Raw genomic sequence first — 23,124 nt, 5'->3', positions numbered from 1 at the left:
TTGAATAATTGTTTTGTTTGTGTAAGACTGGAGGCCCTTATTACTGCTGACTTAACTGTTGTCAGACCATGCCAATATCAGAGTAATTCTCTTCCAAGTCTTCTCTACACTATACCAGTTTTATATGAGGTAATGATATAGTTCACTTCATTAAACCTACTTCACTCTGATATCATTATAAGAGACATCTTTTCTACAAATGTATTAAAGTAGGAGAGAGAGAGAGAGATGAAAGTGTTCTAGTGGTGATCTAAGGAGAAAGAGAAGCCTGACTGTAAACACAACTCCTCATCCATATATATAAGTGGGCTTCTAATTTTTGTCAACCAAATGCACTGACTTTGGTCAACAGAGGGTCATGCAGTGGGATTGAACTCAATACCTAGTGGCTTGAAGTAAACTTCTTAATATTACACCTATGCCTATGTGCTATTTAAAAAAAAAAAATTAATAGGAAGGCAATTATTGATATAAATTAACAAAAAGATAAATATTTATAAAACTATATGTTGCAGGAATGCATAATGTTCATCAGAAATAGAAGATAGAATAAAGTTTAGTTCCTAAATATGGTTTTTGCATTATGAGATACGAACCAAACAGCTTTACAAAGAAAAAAATAAGAAAAGAAAATGCAAGTTTTGATATCACTAGTAGCAACAGCAAAGAGAAGCAGGTAGCAGGTAAATTACCAAAGAAAGAATTTTGGAGATGCTGATTTAAAAAAAAGAAAGAGTACTTATACATATGCACACGCGCGAACACAAATCATTTTCTGTTGGCTTGCCATGCTGGTATGGTGGACGGGCAAGTCATCACAATGTGGACTCAGCTCTTATATAGAGTTACTGCCCTCTGATGGGTCAGAGAACAATGTCTTACTCATACGTTCCATTTCTGGCTTGGTTTCTTCAGCTGAATGTCCTTCCTATTAGCAACCACTACATAGAATGTACTATACTAAGTGGATTTGTGTGTGTGTGTGTGTATATAAATAAATATATATATATATATAGATATATATATATGTTGTGATCGTTACCAGCGTCGCACTACTGGCACTCGAGCCCCATGCTAGTAGGGTATTAAGAGCACCATCCGAACGAGATCGTTGCCAGAGCGGCTATCCGGCCTCTGTGCCGGTGGCAAAAAAAAACACCATTCGAGCATGATCGTTACCAGCATCGCCTTACTGGCACCTGCGCTGGTGGCATGTGTAAAAGATTCGAGCGAGGTCGTTGCCAGTGCTGCCTGACAGGCCCCGTGCCGGGGGGCACGTAAAGGCACCCACTACACTCTCGGAGTGGTTGGCGTTAGGAAGGGCATCCAGCTGTAGAAACTCTGCCAGATCAAGATTCAAGCCTGGTGCAGCCATCTGGTTCGCCAGCCCTCAGTCATACGTCCAACCCATGCTAGCATGGAAAGCGGACATTAAACGATGATGATGATGATGATGATGAGGGAGATAGAGGTATCGACACGCATAGAATAGTATGTTGGAATGTAGCATTTCATACTGTGCAATTAATGGTAGCTATGAATGAAGATGAAAATGCAATTGGGTCTCTGGCATGACTGTTCTACTGTTCTAGGGAGACAGCAGAACAATCCATGGAGTTGCACCAAAGTGATGCTAGCTTATCCTGCACATCTAACCTCTTGATTACAGAGACAATACTGTAATATTTTTTATTAATTCACAAATTATTTTCTTACCTGACATTTGGAAATAGCTGATTTGAAGAAATCATCTAACAGTAAACTTTTAAGTTTTGGGTTTTTATCAAAAGCATCTTTAATATTTCCAAGGAAAACACTACAAATGAAAAGGGACATGTTTTATGGTTATTAAGGTTCTTTTTTTAACCTCTACTTCTAACAATGTTTCAAATAAAAAAAAATTAATTTATAAATATAGATAACTCAAGTTTGGTAAGTAGTAAAAGAAATATTAATTCAATTATTCAAAACGATTTTTATAGTTAATAAATTTACACAATGATATGAAAACACTAAAAAACTGACCTGATTGTATTCAAGAGTTGAACTTAAATATTACAGCTTTTCATTTGCTCAACTAATCATCTAGTTTTTAAAATCCATTTTACAAATATTGCATGTTTCTCCATTTCTAACTCATTGAAAAATCTTTTTCACTTCACAGCTAATTGATTATTCATGCAGTTTTAATTTTATAACAACAATTTTAAAATAATGATTTTTATTGATAATATAGTTCACTATACAAATATAATTTAACTGTAGTTTTATTTTCAGGTTAACTTCTGGTGATTAATATTTTAAGTTTTGACATTGTTTTACATGATTTTTTCACCCCACCATATGTAAATGAAAGCTTTTGAAATGTTGCTGACGTAAACTACTGTAAATTATAATAGTTTATTTTTGTATTAGATTGATGTAGACGTAGTTGGCTGTGTCCATGACTCTCATGAGCCCACTTAATTTTCCTACTCTTTTACTTGCTTCAGTCATTTGACTGCAGCCATGCTGGAGCACCGCCTCTAGTTGAACACATCGACCCCAGGACTTATTCTTTGTAAGCCTAGTACTTATTCTATCAGTCTCTTTTTGCCGAACCGCTAAGTTACGGGGACGTAAACACACCAGCATTGGTTGTCAAACGATGCTGGGGGTGGACAAACACACACACACACATATATATATATATATATATATATATACACACACACACACACACACACACGACGGGCTTCTTTCAGTTTCCGTCTACCAAATCCGCTCACAAGGCTTTGGTCGGCGGCCTGAAGCTATTGTAGAAGACACTTGCCCAAGGTGCCACGCAGTGGGACTGAACCCGGAACCATGTGGTTGGTAAGCAAGCTACTTACCACACAGTCACTCCTGCACCTATTAAATATTTAAGAGAAATTAGATATTAAATACATTAAAAGAACTTTTAGTTGATAGTGATAGGAAGGGAATCCAAGAGGGCTGACATTCTGGAAGGAAAGAGCAGGGTTATGGAATGGGATGACAATGTTGATGAAAAGTGGGTTGGGTGAAGATAGCACATCTGTAAACCAGAAGTTAGAGCATGCAGGTGACTTCATGCCAATCAGTCAAGGCACTTTTTATGGAGATGCAGTCAAGATGTCTGGATGTGTAATAGCAATATGAAGTCAGAAGAGTACATTCTGTCAGCCAGTGAAACTGATGCAAATAAATTGAAATACAAGTGAAGCAGTGTACTTTGTAAAGAGATCATGTAATAGATTTAGAATGGTTTGAAGCTTTACAATGCATTTTTGATTTATCTATTATCATATCTAACATTTTACCATCATGTTTTAAGCATTGCTTAACACTCTCCAATTAGTGTTTACTTTCCAGTTGTAACATATTTGCTGCTGAACAAGTAACTACACTCAGTACATGAAGTGCAACCCCACAATGTATATTTCAACCAGATGTTCAGTATACTTTATCTATCTTGTCTGTCAGCTGACACTCTGCACATTCAGAATAGAAAATGCTATCAAATAGATAGATTGCAATTTTCCATGGGAATAATAACAGATTGCACAACAGGATTTCATTTCTTGTCCAAGAATTCAATGAATCGCCAATGGAACATAAATATATTAGACTGGGGCTAAATGAAATGTAGACATATGCGTTTGAAGTAGTACAAAATGAAAGCAAGATAATTCATTTTATCAGCAAGGAAATTATATTACAAGTAGAATACTCTTTACTCTCTTTTACTTGTTTCAGTCATGTGACTGTAGCCATGCTGGAGCACCGCCTTTAGTTGAGCAAATCGACCCCAGGACTTATTCTTTGTAAGCCCAGTACTTATTCTATTGGTCCCTTTTGCTGAACCGCTAAGTTACGGGGATGTAAACACACCAGCATCGGTTATCAAGCGATGTTGGGGGGACAAACACAGACATACAAACACACACATACATATATATATATACATATATACGACGGGCTTCTTTCAGTTTCTGTCTACCAAATTCACTCACAAGGCTTTGGTCGGCCCGAGGCTATAGTAGAAGACACTTGCCCAAGGTGCCATGCAGTGGGACTGAACCTTGAACCATGTGGTTGGTAAGCAAGCTACTTAGCACACAGCCACTCCTGTGCTTATAATAAAAAAATTAAAAAAACTTAACTAGTTTTCTCATCAGTATTCATTAAACATAATAAACCTATTTTATTTGGTCCTGTAACACATTTAGTATTTAGATAGTAGTAGAAATAATATGGTTGAATGAATTGGGTACTGAATAAAGAAAGGGAGTTTGTAACTTTATTAATATTATAAAGAATCCAACAAGTGAAATTACAATCCTGTAACTGTTGACTATATGTTTGCTCTTTGGCTAGGGGGGCAATTAGCCACAAAACAAGATTTACAGCTAGACTAAATATGCCCACATTAATATTTGTGTAGGACTTTAACTTTTATTTTCAAATTCAGTTCCTAAAGATCAGTATATATCATTTTGTATATGTATTTGGAGCTTATTCTAAAAAAAAAAAAAATATTTAATATCTGTAACTAATACATAATAAGCAGTTAGATATAACCCAGAGATAGAAAAGGTGGGTATTTATTTACCTACGAATAATGCAGCCACCTCTCCACATAAGTGCAATCGATCCATAATTTAGATTCCAACCAAGACTCTTGGCAGCTTCCCGCATTAGCATGAATCCTTGAGCATATGATACAATTTTGGATGCATATAATGCCTGCAAACCAGAGAAAATTTCAAGTATAAAATAAATGTGCATATCTCAAAGGTTATACACAACAATATTTGAATAATAAACAAAGCACTTTTAAAAAATAAAACAAAACTTCCAAAAACTGTACAGTAGCATTTGTTTTTCCTAATCATTTATTTGATTTATGGTAACAATTTAGATCATATATGAATATGGAATGTCATATTCCCTTTTACAGAAATATTTTTACCTAATTATGGCACGTAAAAAGCACCATCCGATCGTGGCCGTTCGCCAGCCTCGTCTGGCACGTAAAAAGCACCCACTACACTCACAGAGTGGTTGGCGTTAAGAAGGGCAACCAGCTGTAGAAACACTGCCAGATCAGACTGGGCCTGGTGCAGCCTTTTGGCTTCCTAGACCCCAGTTGAACCGTCCAACCCATGCTAGCATGGAAAGCGGACGCTAAACGATGATGATGATGATTCCTCTCTCTAGTTGTCACTTTTATTTTGGGATCAGTTTTCTAAACCTCAACTAATATTTATTCAGTTTCTTTGAAGTAAGGACAGTATTAACCAAGAGTTGTAGAACAGATATGCAAAAAACAATTCAAATGTTGAACTATCATTTCATACAAATATTGATTTATGTTTATTGACCAATGAACAATCAAGCGTATTAAAATCACAAACATACTGAGAGCCAGGTCAAAGTTCAAAAACAGTCAATATTTGAAATGACTATCATAATTTTTTATGACAGTCACAAGAGAAAAGGGTTGCATCCATGACTCTTTTAATGGTGAGGAATTTAAGAACTTAATATCCTCAAATTAAGAGATGTAGTTCAAATACCTAAACAAAGTAGATCCTGCTAAAGGTACCCAAGGACTAAGTTGTATTAAACTGAATGATGGATTAAGTCTACCACCCAAAGATAAGAACAGACCTGCTACTGGGCTTCCATACAGTTTTTATCTACCAAATTTGCCTCACAGGGCTCAGGTCAACTTGAGGCTATAATAGAAGATATTTACTTGTTTTGTGCAATGAAATTGAAAGCAGAAACAAACTTCTGAACCACGTAGATTGCTTGCAGCAATCATTATGGTCAAATTGCTATACTTACATATAACATAGGGTCTCCTATAAACTATAATTATTTAGTTCAATATTAGATTTTTATCCCTTCAATTATAATTTTATATTTTACAAATAGAAGTAGCTAAAATACAAAGCAGGTAACAAAAGTTTAATTCCAATCCAAGAATGAAAAGAAGATCCAAGTTTGTGATTGAAAGTACTATGTTCAGTTAAACAAGAATCCATAGCTAATTTATGTAGCCAATCAGTTTAAGATAAGAGAAATATTATTGTTATCAGCAGTTAAATATAGTATCATATCAGCAATGTAATGTGTGTATTAATACTATCAGTGCAATGTTTGTCAAGTGGAACACCTAGTCACCTTCCTACACTGACAAGAAAGTCAAACAGTAGGTTATAAAACTAAAACTTCAGGGGAAGTTTTAGAGAAATGCAAAGAATTGACAGAGTCGTTAAGGACATTGAATAGAATGCATCCTGGTAAATTGCTTTGGATTTTTGTGTTCTGTATTCAAATCCTGCCATGTTAACTTTGCCTGCCATTCTTTTTTTTGGGGGGGGGGGGGGTCAATAAACAGGTACAAATCCAGAAAAGTGGATTGGTAGAACTGTTAGAGCATCAGAAGAAACATCTGACAGTATCTGTTCTAGCTCTTTGCACTTTTGGTGGGAAGCCTATGAGAGCACTGGTTCTAAGCTGTATTGGCCCTAAGGTTATGTGTGTAAGGATGGGGGAGCTCTCTTTTGGACAATGTTGTGTGAAAAAGGGAAATTTGCATGCATGGGTAACTTTCAGTCTTCCACAAACAAACGTTGCCCAGACTTGTGTATGCAAATGCAGATACAATGCCAACATTGACTAAAAAGAGCCTTATAACAAGAGAAAGTTTTAATTTAGAATCTTAACTATTTGTATGTGCGATTATAGGTGTTTTTTTTATATATATCTAAGGAAAAAAAAATTACTGTTCATCTGAACATTTCATAATAAATGATGTATACTTCATGTTACCATCAGTTAATATTAAGGGGTGTTGGAAAGTTTCTGGCTTTGGGTAAAAGAAAATGCAAAAGGATCCATTAATTATGATTTTATTAAACACTAGCAGTATCGCCCGGCGTTGCTCGGGTTTGTAAGGGAAATAACTATATAAGCATTTTTAGAGAGTTACTTCCCTTATAGATGCCAATTCGGGCTTTCTTAGCCATTTCTGTTTTGGTGTCTTCAAGTCATGAAGTTGTTGTTCTAAAAGAACGCTGGTCTCCTTGACAACGCATTACGACGTTGATTTCCTTAAACTCCCTTCCCCATAGCTTCACGAGGGAGGGAAGAAGGGGGAGAAGCAAACACAGGTGCAGGTGTTTGAGCATGGATGCCAACTCCGCCGCCATCGACACACGAAAAATTATGCATTAAAATGGAATAAAAAATGATGTTAAATTATTTTTAAAATCATAGACTCATCGTAGACGCGCGCTAATAACCAGACGGGCTCGATATTAATCACGACTATAAGATACCCGAATTTGGTTAAACTGCACCGCAAAATGTGGGAGGAGTTAGGAATCTAAATCGAAGGGGACAGACACTCACACAACTACAGTTTTATATATATAGATATTCCCCTCTCAGATTCACATACTTATTGCAGCAGTCCTTCAGTTTTTCTAAGCCCTGTAAAAGAACTTGGAAGGTTGGGCCTCCAACCAAATTTGTTGTGCTACTTTTAAAGCCAAGAACTTTTCAGTAAGTGAGGGTAGGATGAGCAGAAATAAATCAATTCTTAAGATCTACCATACAGATTTATCAATATAAAAAAAATAAATAAAAAGACTTGTAAAATAAACAGCAATACAAAGCCAAAATAACTTACCAGTTTTATATCAGTAATAAACTTCTTTTTATCACCTGTAAACTTTGATGCTTTAGGACCACTTAGCAACTTGCTAGCTTCCACTCTCTCAGATTGCAATGCAGAAAGACACCGAGCAAAAACAGCCTCTCCTGCAAAATGTTTTTTTGAAACATTCAAAAATTCAACCTCAAATAATAATAATTTCGAATTTTGGCACGAGGCCAGCAAGTTTGGTAAAGACAGTAAGTTGATTACCATCAACCCCAGTATTCAACTGGTACTCATTTTATCGACTCCGAAAGAAAGACAAATTTGACTTCAGCGGAATTTGAACTCAGAAGGTAAAGATGGACGAAATGCCGCTAAGCATTTCACCAGGCATGCTAACAATTCTGGCAGCTTGCCACCTTAATAGTAATAATAATAATGGTTTCAAATTTTGGCACAAGGCCAGCAAGTTCAAGGGGATGGAGTAAGCTAATAACACTGACCCCAGACATCAACTGCTACTTATTTTATCAACCCCAAAAGGGACAAAAGGCAAAGTTAACCTTAGTGGAATTTGAACTCAGAACATAAAGACAGACGAAATGCCACTAAGCATTTTGTCTGGAGTAAAGATTCTGTTCACCACAATAATATTAATAATAATCCTTTCTACTAAAAGCACAAGGCCTGGAATTTTGTGGGAGGGGACCAGACAATTACATCAACCTCAGTGTTTCACTGGTATTTAATTTATCAACCCTGAAAGGATGAAAGTTAAAGTTAACCTCAGTGGAATTTGAACTCAGAACAAAATGCTTCTAAGCATTTTGTCCAGCATGCTAACGATTCTGCCAACTCACCACCTTAATAATAACAGAATTATATGCTCCTTAGTAGCAAAAAATTGTGCTATTACCTCCACCTTAGCAAAGGTGGAGTCATTGTTTTCAGTTGCGTTTGTTTGTCCATTGACAAGATATCTCAAGAACCACAGGATGGATTTATATGAAACTTTCAAGGATGTTTGGCCTCGTGACTGACACAAACTGATTAGATTTGGGGATCAATCCGGTATTGGACAAGGATTCTGGATTATTTTTTGTTACATTTACTTTACATGATTACGATCGTATATTAACTTTGAAGTCTTTCTCAATTATCTCCTTTTAGGCTGTAACTATTTTGAATGGTGAATTTGTTAACTTTGGCTTGTATTAAATAAGGATAAACTATTTATTACTGTTACTAAATTTTCCACAGCCTCCTTCAGATTCCATGACCACCATTGGGATCGATCAGGTACTGAACAAGGATTCTAGATTATTTTTCCAGTTTTTTTTACTTAATCTTTGAGAGCAGTTAGATTCATTTTTAATATTCTCATTTGTGAGAGCAGTAGAGTTTATTTCAGATATTATCATTTTAAAATTCATCTCTGGTTAATTGTTGAGAGGATATTGATGTTGGCTTGACAGAGGTTTGTGCTCTCTGAATGCTCTTGTTATTATTATTTTTATTAAGACAGCAAACAGGCAGAATGGTTAGCATGTAAACAAATAAATAAATAAAAAACGTTTAGTGGCATTTCTTCTTACTATTCTTGGTCTGAGTTCAGATCCTGATATGGTTAACTTTGCCTTTCATCCTTTTGGGTTTGATAAAATAAGTATCAGCTGAATACTAGATGGGGGCAGGGATCAATGATCGCAGTAATTGATTATCTCCCTTCCCTAAAAAAAATCATTATCATCTTCCTCCCCACTCTCTCACTTACAATTTTGCAATGTATGCATATTCAAGCAGACAGGAGATGGTGATGCATGTTTGACCATATAGTTTGTATTCCTCTCTTCATTCCCACCACTTATTCTGTCAATATTAGTTCAGCAACCATTAGGCTCCATAATGATTACCTCTTGGTACCTTAATACTGCAGCTCCTACCTACTGCTATGAAGATAGCCTTAGACTACCACAAGAAAAAAAATCATCCTTTCCATAAGGGAGCTTAGTCAGACAAGGTGGAGTGTAACCAGATCATGCAGTGACATGGTTGGTGACAGGAAAGGCATTCTTCATATTAATTGTAGAAGCCACATTGAAGAGAGAAGAGGTATGAACTCCGTAAGCCTCAGCACAGACAACTTGTCTGAGAGGACAGCCACTCTGAATAAAAATACTAATACAGAGTAGAGAGGACTCTTTAACCACACTGCAGATACCCTCTCTAGAGCAGTGGCATGAAAATATACATATAGGCACAAGCATGCCGTGTAGTAAGAAGTTTGCTTCCTAGCCACACAGTCCCCCAGTGTGGCCTGTTGGATGAGAGTCTTCTACTATAGCTTCAGGCTGGGCAAAGTTTTGTGAATGGATTTGGTGGACAGGAATTGAAAGAAGCCCATCACATATATATATTCAAAATGTGACCGCGAGTGTACCGTTGGTGATTTTTTCCCCTCCGTCTTCCCTTCTTTGGGTCTTTCCTTTTCCTATGTTTCTGGCGAAGAGCTCTGCTCGAAATGTTAAACCCTCTTTCTTTCCTTCTTTCCTGAGCGTCCAATAATACTATACTTGTTCCACGTCCTCGTGTTGTTGTGTTTTCTCTTTGTGTTTTCATGTTTGGATTAACTATATATATATATATATATATATATATATATATATATATATATATATACTAGCACTATGACCCAGAAACGCCGGGTCATAGTGCTAGTGCATGCATATACAGCTGTGTGCACACATACACGCGAGTACTGTCCAAATCTCCAACCAATCACATACAGCTAGCTGGCATTCAATTGGCGTATCAAGTTTCAGGCATTTTGATTGGGTTTTGGATAGAAAATTCATAAAAAAGTCACTTCTATTGATTTTTTTATGGCTTTGCAGGGTGACTGGGGAAATGTAAAGATGTGCACGACCACCCTTGGATGGTTTAGAATGACCATAGAAAGTGCGAGCCCTCTAAATTGTGGTTTTGTATAAAGGATACGCACACACAGACAGACATTTTGCCGTTTATATATATATATAGAGATATGACCTGACTTTTCATCCAATGTCACTTTGTCCTCGTCTTTTTGTCTCATGATTTTCTGACCAATTTTAAATAAACTTTTTAGAAAACAAGGTGAACATCAAAATCAAATAATCAATGAGAATTTTATTGACAAGATTTTTCATTGTACAAAAAAATCATCAGACAAAAAACATTTGACAAAGTGACATCGGGCAAAAAGACATAGCACCATATATATATATATATATATATATTTATTTATTGTGAATATCTTTGCAGCTGTGTTTGACTCCCAGCACCGCTTGACAACTGGCGTTGATTTGTTTACTTCCTCATAACCTAGCGATTTGGCAAAAGTGATTAATAGAATAAGTACCAGGTTTAAAAAAATGTATGGAAGCTGATTTTTTCAGCTAAAACTTCAAGGCAGTGCCCCAGCATGGCCTTGGTCCAATGATTGAAACAAGTAAAAGATAAGAGACAGCCCATGCTATAATGTAGTTGATGACAGGAAGAGTATCCAGTCATATATAGTGCAGCAAGAACATATGACAGATGCAGCAAAGTTGGCTGGTTTTCTATGTTGCAGTTTATGTTACGTTTGTTTTTGGTTGGCGCTCATGATTAGAAATCAGATTTACAATACAATTGTCTATGTATTATGCTTACCAATCAAAGAAACTGGAGTTCCATATTGCAGAGCAGATATTGCAGTCCATTTTCCTGTTCCTTTCTACAAAATAATTAAAAAAAAAAACCTGATGTACATGACAAAAATAGATACAAATTTATAAATTTATGTGATACATAGAACAATAACAGAAGTGATGACAGAATTGATAATTGTGGATGGTAATTATGTAGAGTACCTTAAATCCTTGAGTATAATCCGCATTTTTTCCCCCAAAATTTAAAGGTCAAAATCCCTAGTGCGTACTATATACAAGGTTAAAAATGAAAAATATTTTCTAAGCAATGTCGGAGTCTATTTGCTGTCCGGCAATGTTTATTCAGACACATTTTGTGATGTCAGGTGCAAAAATACCTTAAGCTAAGCCTGAAAGCAATGAAGTCATAAAATAATCATCCATAACTTGCAGTAAGCAACATTTATTAAAATAAAAGTATTCAGAACACAGAATAACATGTAACAAAAACAATTTGCAAACATATTTACATTCCTATATAACAGTTAAAAACATCACCATTATTGTATTACACATACACAGAAGTGTTTGTTCGACCAGGTGCTGTTGGCTGAATTACACATGACTCAAGTTAGAGAAGGGGTGTGTATTATACACAAGGTTTAGGTTTTTCAGAGGTACAGCCCCCTAAAAATCTCCTGCATATTATACTCAAGGGCAGACTATACTCGAGGATTTACTGTAGATATTTGGAGTATGGTGATATTATATAGATATTTAATGTACAATGATATCAAGCAGATATTTAATGAACAACGATATTAAATAAGTATTTCAAGCACAGTAGTATTGAGTAGATGATCAAGTTACTGTACTCTACTGCAATATTAAATAAATCAACTCAACCATAGCCATGTAAATCATCATAAAAAAAAAAAATTAAATGGAAATCTTTTACCTGACCAGCAGCATCACTGATGTTTCCAAGTAAAAATTCACCATTTTCCTTGTACTTTAAAATGTCTCGAGTGATCTCAATCAAATAGGAATTCAGTTCTTCTTTATTCCAGTCATCAAAAACCTTTAATGACAATTTGTATTTGTTTTAATAAAATTCCATAAATTATAAATTTCACAAAAAATAAAGAAATCAAAAAAATTCTAGCATTCTAAACTTACTGTCTGACCTTATATTTTAGCCAGGAAAGGTAACTCCTACGATACTTTACAGGGCTCCAAGATTAATAAAAGAGAGGAAGATATTCTCAAACCAGAAATCTGATCCAAAATGTTTGCAACAAAGTAGACTTTACTAAAGTGCTTCATAGTTGTGTAAAACTGAGTGACAAATTAAATGACAGGATTTGAACACAGAATACAAAGAGCTGGAGCAAGTACTGCAAGGAATCAGATCTGATGTTCTAACAGATCTATGAATCCACTATTTTGGGGTCTTTTTTAATTATAAACCTCTGAAAGGATTATAGACCAAGTTGATTTCAGCGGAATTTGAGCTTGGAGCACAGAGAACTGCACCAAACGTTGCAAGACATTCTATCTGATGCTCTAACAACTGCCAAATTATAGTTATGTGTTTGTATTAATACATTTTACTTTCAATGGCTTGGATCAACTAACTACATAGCACCATAAAGAATAACTATTATCAGCAAAAGAGGGGAAACCTTGTATAATATAGAAATGTTTTGTGAGCAATGCTAATTCATATCTGGGTACAAACGAAGAAAAACCCACGGGGAAACAGTTTTAGTGTATTTTCTCTTGAATTATTGATATAGAAACAAAATATTTAGTGATGCCTGAATAAGAAAAAATAAATGAGCAATAGCTTCATTAAATTAAAGGAAAATAAGCATGAAATTTTGTAAATATGTAACACAGACGAAATGTCTTTATATATATATAGAGATCAACTTTTAGTGTTCAGTCAGCCCAGCATGGGGGTGAAGAGCAGCAAATAGTAATGATGATACAGCAGAAAGAGGCAGGATTAGAGAGAGAGAGAGAGAGAGAGAGAGTAAATGACTTCATAAATGATTTTTCTTGTAATCATATAACCAAGATAGAGGCTGGCCAGAACAGGTAATATAAGTCCAACAGAAAATGGCATACACAAAAATATATGCTGTAATTTTATTTGATTATCATCAAATTAAGTCAACAATTGCATTTGGGCTTAAAGACAGATCTAATTATTTAGCTTACTTCATTTATGCTATTAAAGTTCTTTAGAAAATCATGATTTTGACATCTTTCCATCTCACTGTCTAATGTTTCAGATTTTCTCCCAATATATGAGTGAATTTGGTAGACGGAAACTGGAAGAAGCTCACTGTACATGCATGTATGTGTTTGTGTATACCTTTGTCTTGACATCATGAGATATTTGTAAAGAAGCATCACTGTCAAGCAAATGATGCTGTTTATTTCTAGTCTTCCATGGTAAATATGCCTGGTCATGGAGAAATATTACCTTGCTTGGGAAACAGGTGAGGGTTAGCAACCGGAAGGGAATCTCACCATAGAAAATTTGCCTCAGCAAATTCCATTGGACTCATGCAAGCATGGACAAGTGGATGTTAAATAATGATAATGGTGCTGTTAAAAACTACGGTCTACGTCATTATAGTATGGGATACTGAGTGACCACTACAAAAAGATGAAAGGCAATCTTTAGGAAATGGCTTGTAGCAGCCGTTCAAATAATGTATTAAGGAGGAAGATACAGTCAGGAATTCAATTTTCAGTGAGAATCCACAAAACTTCTCTCCCAGTCAACTATTAGCCATTTTAGCCACACAGAGCATGTGACTTCTGTAAACTGATGGCCTCTCATTGCAAAATCTGTCAGAATTCAGAAGGGTGGATCTGGAATTAAAAGGTACGCAGCTGAACTTTGCAACACCTTACTAAATCAAATATGTTGGATGTACGAAAAGAAACGATAAAAATATATACTGTAAGTACATCGTTATGAACAGGATCCCACATTAAAAAAAGTTAATATCAACTCTTTACTCTTTTATTCTTTTACTTGTTTCAGTCATTTGACTGCGGCCATGCTGGAGCACCACCTTTAGTCGAGCAAATCGACCCCGGGACTTATTCTTTGTAAGCCCAGTACTTATTCTCTTTTGCCGAACCGCTAAGTGACGGGGACGTAAACACACCAGCATCGGTTGTCAAGCAATGCTAGGGGGACAAACACAGACACACATACATATACATATATACGACAGGCTTCTTACAGTTTCCGTCTTCCAAATCCACTCACAAGGCATTGGTCGGCCCGGGGCTATAGCAGAAGACACTTGCCCAAGATGCCATGCAGTGGGACTGAACCCGGAACCATGTGGTTGGTTAGCAAGCTACTTACCACACAGCCACTCCTGCGCCTGTGTTCCTTATTCTGTGTAACTGTGTTCTTTATTCTAACAATGATCGAAGAAACCATAACAAAACAATAAGAATTTTCTTGTCATCTTGATATCATACGGAATTAAGAATGGATAATTACTGTTTTCATTAAGTAAAGAAATTCAAACAAACCTGTGCCATTTCTGCTGGAGACAATTCTAGTACATCCTTCAGCAAATGGTATGCTTCACAAATTAGTTGCATATCTCCATATTCTATACCATTATGTACCATCTTTACAAAATGGCCTGCACCCTCTTCTCCAACCTTTAAATAAAAAAATTGATTCATCTAAAAACAAGCATAAGAATTATACAGTCACATTTCTTTTTAAAGACTAGCATACCATATTTTAATGTTAGTTTTATGACCCTCATGATTCTTTTAGAATTCAAACAACAAATAGCAAATTAGATATCAAATGAATAGATTAGTGATTTAGGAGTAAACAGCCATGTTAAATCAGAGTACCTGGTTTAAGCCTTGTACTACTCACATCAGTTTAACAAGCATTTTTCTGTAGTGACACAAACTGACTGAATTTGCACATTTTTATATGGGACGAAGTAGTGAGAAATGATATTCAGATGTTGGGCCTCACAATGGGGATGACATGTCAAGCTAAGCAAAATTGTGGTTGCCCTTACACACAGGCATGTCCCCTGCGTACCTCTTCAGCTGAGCAAGCCTAATCCTGCAGGCTCATGAGTACTGGTGCCACATAAAAAGCACTCATGCTGGTGCTGTGTAAAAGCACCCACTACACTCTGTAAAGTGATTGGTGTTATGAAGGGCATTCAGCCATAGAAAACATGCCAAAAGACATGAAGCCTGGACAGGTCTTCAGCTGGCCAACTTAAACCAAACCGTCCAACCCATGCCAGCGTGGAAAACAGACGTTAAATGATGATAATTTTTAACTATCCTCAGTTCATTTATAAATCCCTCTTGCAAACAATGATGGATGCTTTTAACCCTTTTGTTACCAACCTGGCTGAAACCGGCTCTGGCTCTGAGTACAAATGTCTTGTTTTCAAAAGTTCTGAATTAAAATCTTCCACCAAACCTTAGTCATAATTTATGTTCCTAACACTAGCTGAATGATAACTAAGTTATTTTACTAAATCCTTTGTTATATTTAGAGTAACTGAAAGAAACACAGAGCATCACAAAATAAATACAGTAACGAAAAGGTTAAACATACAACCATTTCCTTAGTTTGGCTGAACTTGTCTCTCATATTCACATTGCTTATCTTATGGAATTCAGTATCCAAACATTTTCATATTCATTAGATATTTTTCTAAACTCACATCAAGTAAGTTTAATTCCAAAATAAATTAAAGTTATTTTGTTTGCTGTACAATGGATATTGTATTTTCACTGACTCTGCATTTGGCTTTATGACAGCTAAACACCAGAACTTATATAATCACAGGATGTATAAGGTTCACTTTCCATGCTGGTATGGGTTGGATAGGTCACCATGTTCCAAGTCTAATTTTATTGAGATACTTTTTCCAACATGAGTTGGAAGATATATCACACTTGTATATTTCACTTTTGGTTTAGTTTTTATGGATGGAGGCCCTTACATGTTCACTTGATAGTGTGTACTAGCCACATTTTATCATGGTATCATCATCATCACCATCATTTAGTATTTGCTTTCCATGCTGACATGGGCTAGATGATACAATTCTATATTTAAGAGATGAGGAATTATGTACATTATTTACATTCAATGGATATTTGTCTTCATCTTGTTTGTTGTTAACACAACGTTCCGGCTGATAGACCCTCCAGCCTTCTTCAGGTGTCTTGGGAAAATTTCGAACCTGGGTTCTCATTCCTAACATTTTTTGTTATTATTATTATTATTATCATTATTATTGTTAGCATTCAGGTCACTGCTTGGAATCGAACTCGGAATCTTAGGGTTGGTAGCCCACTCTCTTAACCCACGGGCATATGGCGTAGTGGTTAAGAGAGTGGGCTACTAACCCCAAGATTCCGAGTTTGATTCCAAGCAGTGACCTGAACAATAATAATAACATCGAAAAATACCTTAGGAATGAGAACCCAGGTTTGAAATTTCCCCAAGACACCTGATGAAGGCTGGAAGGTATATCAGCCGAAACGTTGTGTTAACAACAAACAAGATGCGGACAAACATCCGTCGAATGTAAATAATGGGCTAGATGGTTTGACAGTAGCCAGCAAGTTACAAGACTATGTCAAGCTCTAATGTCTGTTTTGGCATGGTTTCTAGAACTGGAAACCCGTTTATAACACCAGTTTGAATTAATAAAATCAATTAAAATAATGAAAAAGAATAAAAGCTTACCCAGTTACAGCAAGGTTCATTGTTAGCTTTGGCAGATATAGATTGAAAAATATCCTTCACATGTGGCCTTATAAGGAAGAAAAGACAAATCATAGAAAGTCAATATATTTTGAAAATTACACAATAGATTTAACGAAAAACATTTTATACACAATATTTAAGGAAGTTCATTATTTACATTATTTACATTTGACGGATATTTATCCTCATCTTGTTTGTTGTTAACACATTTCGGCTGATATACCCTTCAGCCTTCATCAGGTGTCTTGAGGAAATTTCAAACCTGGGTTCTCATTCCTAAGGTATTTTTTCGATGTTATTATTATTATTATTATTATTGTTCAGGTCACTGCTTGGAATCAAACTTGGAATCTTGGGGTTAGTAGCCCACACTCTTAACCACTATGCCATTTGCCCATGAGCAATTATGGAGTGAATTTTAGGGCTTATAAATCTAATATTTTTCTATCCTTCCTTAATACCTGTTCCCATATGCTGCTCATATCTGTACTTGGTCTGTTTAAGAGGTTGTTGTATCCTAGCATATGTGCTGCTTCTTTGAGATTTCATATTTTCCAGTGGTGTTCTCTGTCTATTATTTTAACTTCATCCCACAGGGGGAGGTGGTCTCTATTTTTCCATTCATGATCAGCTATACTCGATTTATCAATATCTCCTCGTGTCACAGCTTTGTGATATTCTTCTACACTTATTTTGAGGGGGCGGCAAGTTTTGCCTTTGTATAACCTACCACAGCTGCATTATAATAATAATAATAATAACAACATCGTAAAAATACCTTAGGAATGAGAACCCAGGTTCGAAATTTCCCCAAGACACCTGATGAAGGCTGGAAGGTATATCAGCCGAAACGTTGTGTTAACAACAAACAAGATGCGGACAAACATCCGTCGAATGTAAATAATGGGCTAGATGGTTTGACAGTAGCCAGCAAGTTACAAGACTATGTCAAGCTCTAATGTCTGTTTTGGCATGGTTTCTAGAACTGGAAACCCGTTTATAACACCAGTTTGAATTAATAAAATCAATTAAAATAATGAAAAAGAATAAAAGCTTACCCAGTTACAGCAAGGTTCATTGTTAGCTTTGGCAGATATAGATTGAAAAATATCCTTCACATGTGGCCTATAAGGAAGAAAAGACAAATCATAGAAAGTCAATATATTTTGAAAATTACACAATAGATTTAACGAAAAACATTTTATACACAATATTTAAGGAAGTTCATTATTTACATTTGACGGATATTTATCCTCATCTTGTTTGTTGTTAACACATTTCGGCTGATATACCCTTCAGCCTTCATCAGGTGTCTTGAGGAAATTTCAAACCTGGGTTCTCATTCCTAAGGTATTTTTTCGATGTTATTATTATTATTATTATTGTTCAGGTCACTGCTTGGAATCAAACTTGGAATCTTGGGGTTAGTAGCCCACACTCTTAACCACTATGCCATTTGCCCATGAGCAATTATGGAGTGAATTTTAGGGCTTATAAATCTAATATTTTTCTATCCTTCCTTAATACCTGTTCCCATATGCTGCTCATATCTGTACTTGGTCTGTTTAAGAGGTTGTTGTATCCTAGCATATGTGCTGCTTCTTTGAGATTTCATATTTTCCAGTGGTGTTCTCTGTCTATTATTTTAACTTCATCCCACAGGGGGAGGTGGTCTCTATTTTTCCATTCATGATCAGCTATACTCGATTTATCAATATCTCCTCGTGTCACAGCTTTGTGATATTCTTCTACACTTATTTTGAGGGGGCGGCAAGTTTTGCCTTTGTATAACCTACCACAGCTGCATTATAATAATAATAATAATAACAACATCGTAAAAATACCTTAGGAATGAGAACCCAGGTTCGAAATTTCCCCAAGACACCTAATGAAGTCTGGAGGGTATATCAGCCAAAACGTTGTGTTAACAACAAACAAGATGAGGACAAATATCTGTCAAATGTAAATAATGTAAATTACGTACATAATGTACATAATTCTTCATCTCTTAAATATAGAACTGTATTTAAGAAAGTTATTATATATGTAAAGCGATTGTTTTGAAATGATACTGAAATAAGGCTACAAGAAAACTGGATAATAAACTCACCAAGCTGCAGGAGATCCTCCAGGCATTATAGAGGGACCATGACGTGCACCTTCTTCACCGCCACTAACACCAGTTCCTATGTACAAGAGACCTTGAGCTTCCAAACTTTTGCAACGACGCTAAGAAAAAGAAAAAGATACATGTATATATGTATATGAAGGCACACAACCTCGCAGTTAGGTTGTTGTGCTCATTATTGTTAGAGTGTGGGTTAAATTTCAGGACCAGGTGATGCATTGTGTTCATGAGTAAAACACTTCATTTTGTATTGCGCTGTGATCATGTTAAAATATGATGTATGGTACACTATGCACCTGTTCAGGTAATGTTGATTATATGGAGGGAGTGAACGAATATACAACACAAACATTTCATCGCTATAAACAAATTATTTGTGCAGGTTGTTCAGCAAGAAATCGTACGACTGTCTTTCAAAAGACTACCACATCATGTATGTGCATACACACATGCACATCTATATACACAAGGGTTGTACCGAAATTAATGCAAAAGTGATGATAACATTTTTTATTAACTGCAAAGAGCACCATACGAGTGTGATCATTGACAGAGCGGCTAACCGGCTTCTGTGCCAGTGGCACTTAAAAGGCACCATTTGAGCATGATCGTTACCAGCGTCGCCTTATGGCACTCGAGCCCCGTGCTAGCAGGGTATTAAGAGCACCACCCGAGCGTGATCGCTGTCAGAGTGGCTATCTGGCCTCTGTGCTGGTGACACGTAAAAGACACCCTTCGAGCGTGATCGTTACCAGCATCGCCTTACTGGCACCTGTGCCGGTGGCATGTGTAAAAGATTCAAGCGAGGTCATTGTGAGTACCGCCTGACTGGCTCCGTGCCGGTGGCACGTAAAAGCATCCACTACACTCTTAGAGTGGTTGGAGTTAGGAAGGGCATCCAGCTGTAGAAACTCTGCCAGATCAAGATTGAAGCCTGGTGCAGCCATCTGGTTCGCCAACCCTCAGTCATTCACCCAACCCATGCTAGCATGGAAAGCGGACGTTAAACGATGATGATGATGACAATAAGCTATTCAAATTGTACATGTTGGCCAAGTAACTCTTCCTTTATTTAAAGATATATAAAGAGTCACATTACAAGTGAGCATTTGTACCATTCTTGAATCTTCTTTGAAAATATTCAGCTGTACATTGTTCTATCCATTTCTTCACTGCCACTTTCATTTTGTGCTATAAAATCAGGCAAAAAGCAGAGGGAGCTAGTTATAAGTTGTATGGTGGATGGGTGATCACTGATCAGCCCTACCAAAGATATATGTGATCATGCATCGTCATAGTGAACATAGATCACTTTCAGATTCTTAGCCAGTCTCTTCCTCTTAATGGATAGTGTAAATATATATCTTGTTTGTTGTTAACACAACATTTTGGCTGATATACCCTCCAGCCTTCATCAGGTGTCTTGGGGAAATTTCAAACCTGGGTTCTCATTCCTAAGGTATGTTATCATTATTATCATTGTTCAGGTCACTGCTTGGAATCGAACTTGGAATCTTGGGGTTAGTAGCCCGCACTCTTAAGCACTATGCCATATGCCCGTGGGCAATTATGGAGTGAATTTTAGGGTTTATAAATCTAATATTTTTCTATTCTTCCTTAATGCCTGTTCCCATATGCTGCTCATATCTGCACTCAGTCTGCTATGTTTACAGTACAGCCAAGTTTCAGAAAATCAATGAGAATAATGTCTTTCATTCCAGAAAAAAAGTCAGCATGACTTTCTGTGTCAATCACTGGCTTTTAAACTCCTCGAGCCTTGGAGAATAGGTGAGATGTTTGCCAATACATGGACTGAAAGTTTGTTTCAGGATCATAAAGATACACCCAAGTTTTATCCTCAGATCAGAAAAAAAAAAAACAAGAAACCGGCCCTTATGAGCCAGGCATGGCTCGAGAAGGAACAAACAACATGTATGTAAATATATGTACAAGTGTATGCGTGTGCATGTAAGATAGGAAGAAATGAGAGTTTTCCAAAAGTTATTTAGGTAAAATAATTTTTTCCTAATTAGATTTGTAAATATTATAAAACAGTTTGACTTAAAACAAAATCTAACTTACAGTTGTGTCCTGATACTCTGAGTTTCCACCATCTATAATGATATCACCTTTCTCAAGCAGGGGCACCTATGATAACATTAAGAAAAAACAGTTGTCATATTTTCTTCTTGCAATGTTTCCAGACACACATTGAATACAACAATATTTTAGAAATTGCGAGTCAATGTAGACCTACTGGTTAAAACATATTTTCTCTTGTATTTAAATTAAAAATATATTGCAGACAATGGTAATTGTAATACTGATTGATTTAACATTAATATTCTTGGTGCAGGCATGGCTATGTCATTAAAAAGTTCCACTTCCCAACCAAATGGCTTCAATCCCACTGCATGGCACCTTGGAAGTATACTATAATAGCTGTGGGTCAATCAAACTTTTGTGAGGGGATTTGGTAGATGGAAACTGGAAAAAGCACATTGGGTATATATCCGATCGTGATCGTTGCCAGAGCAGCCAACTGGCTTCCGTACCCGTGGCATGTACAAGGGCACCATGCGAGCGTGATCGTTACCAACGTCGCTTCACTGGCACCTGTGCTGGTGGCACGTGTAAAAGATTCAAGCGAGGTCATTGCCAGCACCACCTGACTGGCCCCTGGGCCGGTAGCACGTAAAAAAGCACCCACTACACTCTCGGAGTGGTTGGCGTTAAGAAGGGCATCCAGCTGTAGAAACTGCCAGATCAAGACTGGAGCCTGGTGCAGCCATCTGGTTGCCAGCCCTCAGTCAAAATCGTCCAACCCATGCTAGCATGGAAAGCAGACGTTAAACAATGATGATGATGATGATGATATATATATATATACATACACACACACACACCACACACACACACACGTGTGTGTAAGAGCAAATATGTTTGTGTGTTTCTCCTTGTTTTGACATTGCATGTTAATTGTAAGCAAATGTCACTGTTATAGAAGTGGTGTTGTTTGTTTATGATCTGAGAAAACATGTCCAGCTACAATGAGTGCTGATCCTTTTTAGAAGTCCAGGAGAAATATTTACTTGATTTGGAAACAGGTGAGAGTTGGTGATAGGAAGAGAATCAGGCTGTAGAAAATTTGCTTCAACAAACTGAACCTGATCCATGTAAAATCCATGTAAAATCCATAGAAAATCATTTAACATTCACTTTTCTGTGGATGGAACTTATTGAGGCAGATTTTCTGTGGCTGGACGCCCTTCCTTCCACCATCCCTCATTTGTTTCCAAGCAAAGTAACATTCCCCCAAGATCAGACATGTTTTTGATGAAAGACTAGAAACAAACAGTATTGCTTAAATGGCAGTGATGCTCATTTACAATTCTCATGTGATGTCAAGACAAGAGTACACACACAAACATATGACAGGCTTCTTCCAGTTTTTATCTATCAAATTCACTCACATGGCTTTGGTTAGCTCAGGGCTATTATAGAAGACTCTTGCCCAAGGTGCCATGCAGTGGAACTAAACCCCAAGACCATAGGGTTGGAAAGCAAACTTCTTATCTACACAGCCATACCTGCACCTGTGGATATGAAAATGGTTCTAGCTATTTTGATATATTAGTGCAGCCATCTGGCTCACCAGTCCTCAGTCAAACCGTCCAACCCATGCCAACATGGAAAGCGGACATTAAACGATGATGATGATATATTCTTTCATAACAACCATAAAGATCCTATCATGAAAATTCTTCTTAAATTTTCAAGTTCTTAATTATTCATTGACTTGACTTGAGCAGCATTCACCCTCAATGCTGTGAGAGATGCA

General features: G+C 36.5%; 1 protein-coding gene across 2 annotated transcripts in view; it reads right to left on the bottom strand.

Moving 5' to 3' along the window:
- Positions 1–23,124, bottom strand: part of LOC115212732 (6-phosphogluconate dehydrogenase, decarboxylating) — a 53,473-nt gene that overhangs the window by 3,671 nt on the left and 26,678 nt on the right. The window contains exons 4-12 of one of the 2 annotated variants that reach the window (XM_029781374.2): positions 21,366–21,431; positions 19,266–19,384; positions 18,214–18,280; positions 14,920–15,054; positions 12,308–12,430; positions 11,372–11,435; positions 7,709–7,839; positions 4,616–4,749; positions 1,717–1,816 (exon numbers count right to left, since the gene is read on the bottom strand). In XM_029781374.2, coding sequence (XP_029637234.1) covers positions 1,717–1,816; positions 4,616–4,749; positions 7,709–7,839; positions 11,372–11,435; positions 12,308–12,430; positions 14,920–15,054; positions 18,214–18,280; positions 19,266–19,384; positions 21,366–21,431 — 939 coding nt within the window. Of the gene's footprint in view, positions 1–1,716; positions 1,817–4,615; positions 4,750–7,708; positions 7,840–11,371; positions 11,436–12,307; positions 12,431–14,919; positions 15,055–17,134; positions 17,202–18,213; positions 18,281–19,265; positions 19,385–21,365; positions 21,432–23,124 lie in introns of both variants that reach the window. The other variant, XM_029781375.2, reaches the window with a different exon arrangement.

Source organism: Octopus sinensis, linkage group LG6 (genome assembly GCF_006345805.1).
Source record: "Octopus sinensis linkage group LG6, ASM634580v1, whole genome shotgun sequence".
Classification (NCBI taxonomy): domain Eukaryota; kingdom Metazoa; phylum Mollusca; class Cephalopoda; order Octopoda; family Octopodidae; genus Octopus; species Octopus sinensis.
Note: the sequence above shows the minus strand (reverse complement) of the source record. Positions and strands in the feature narration are given on the sequence as shown.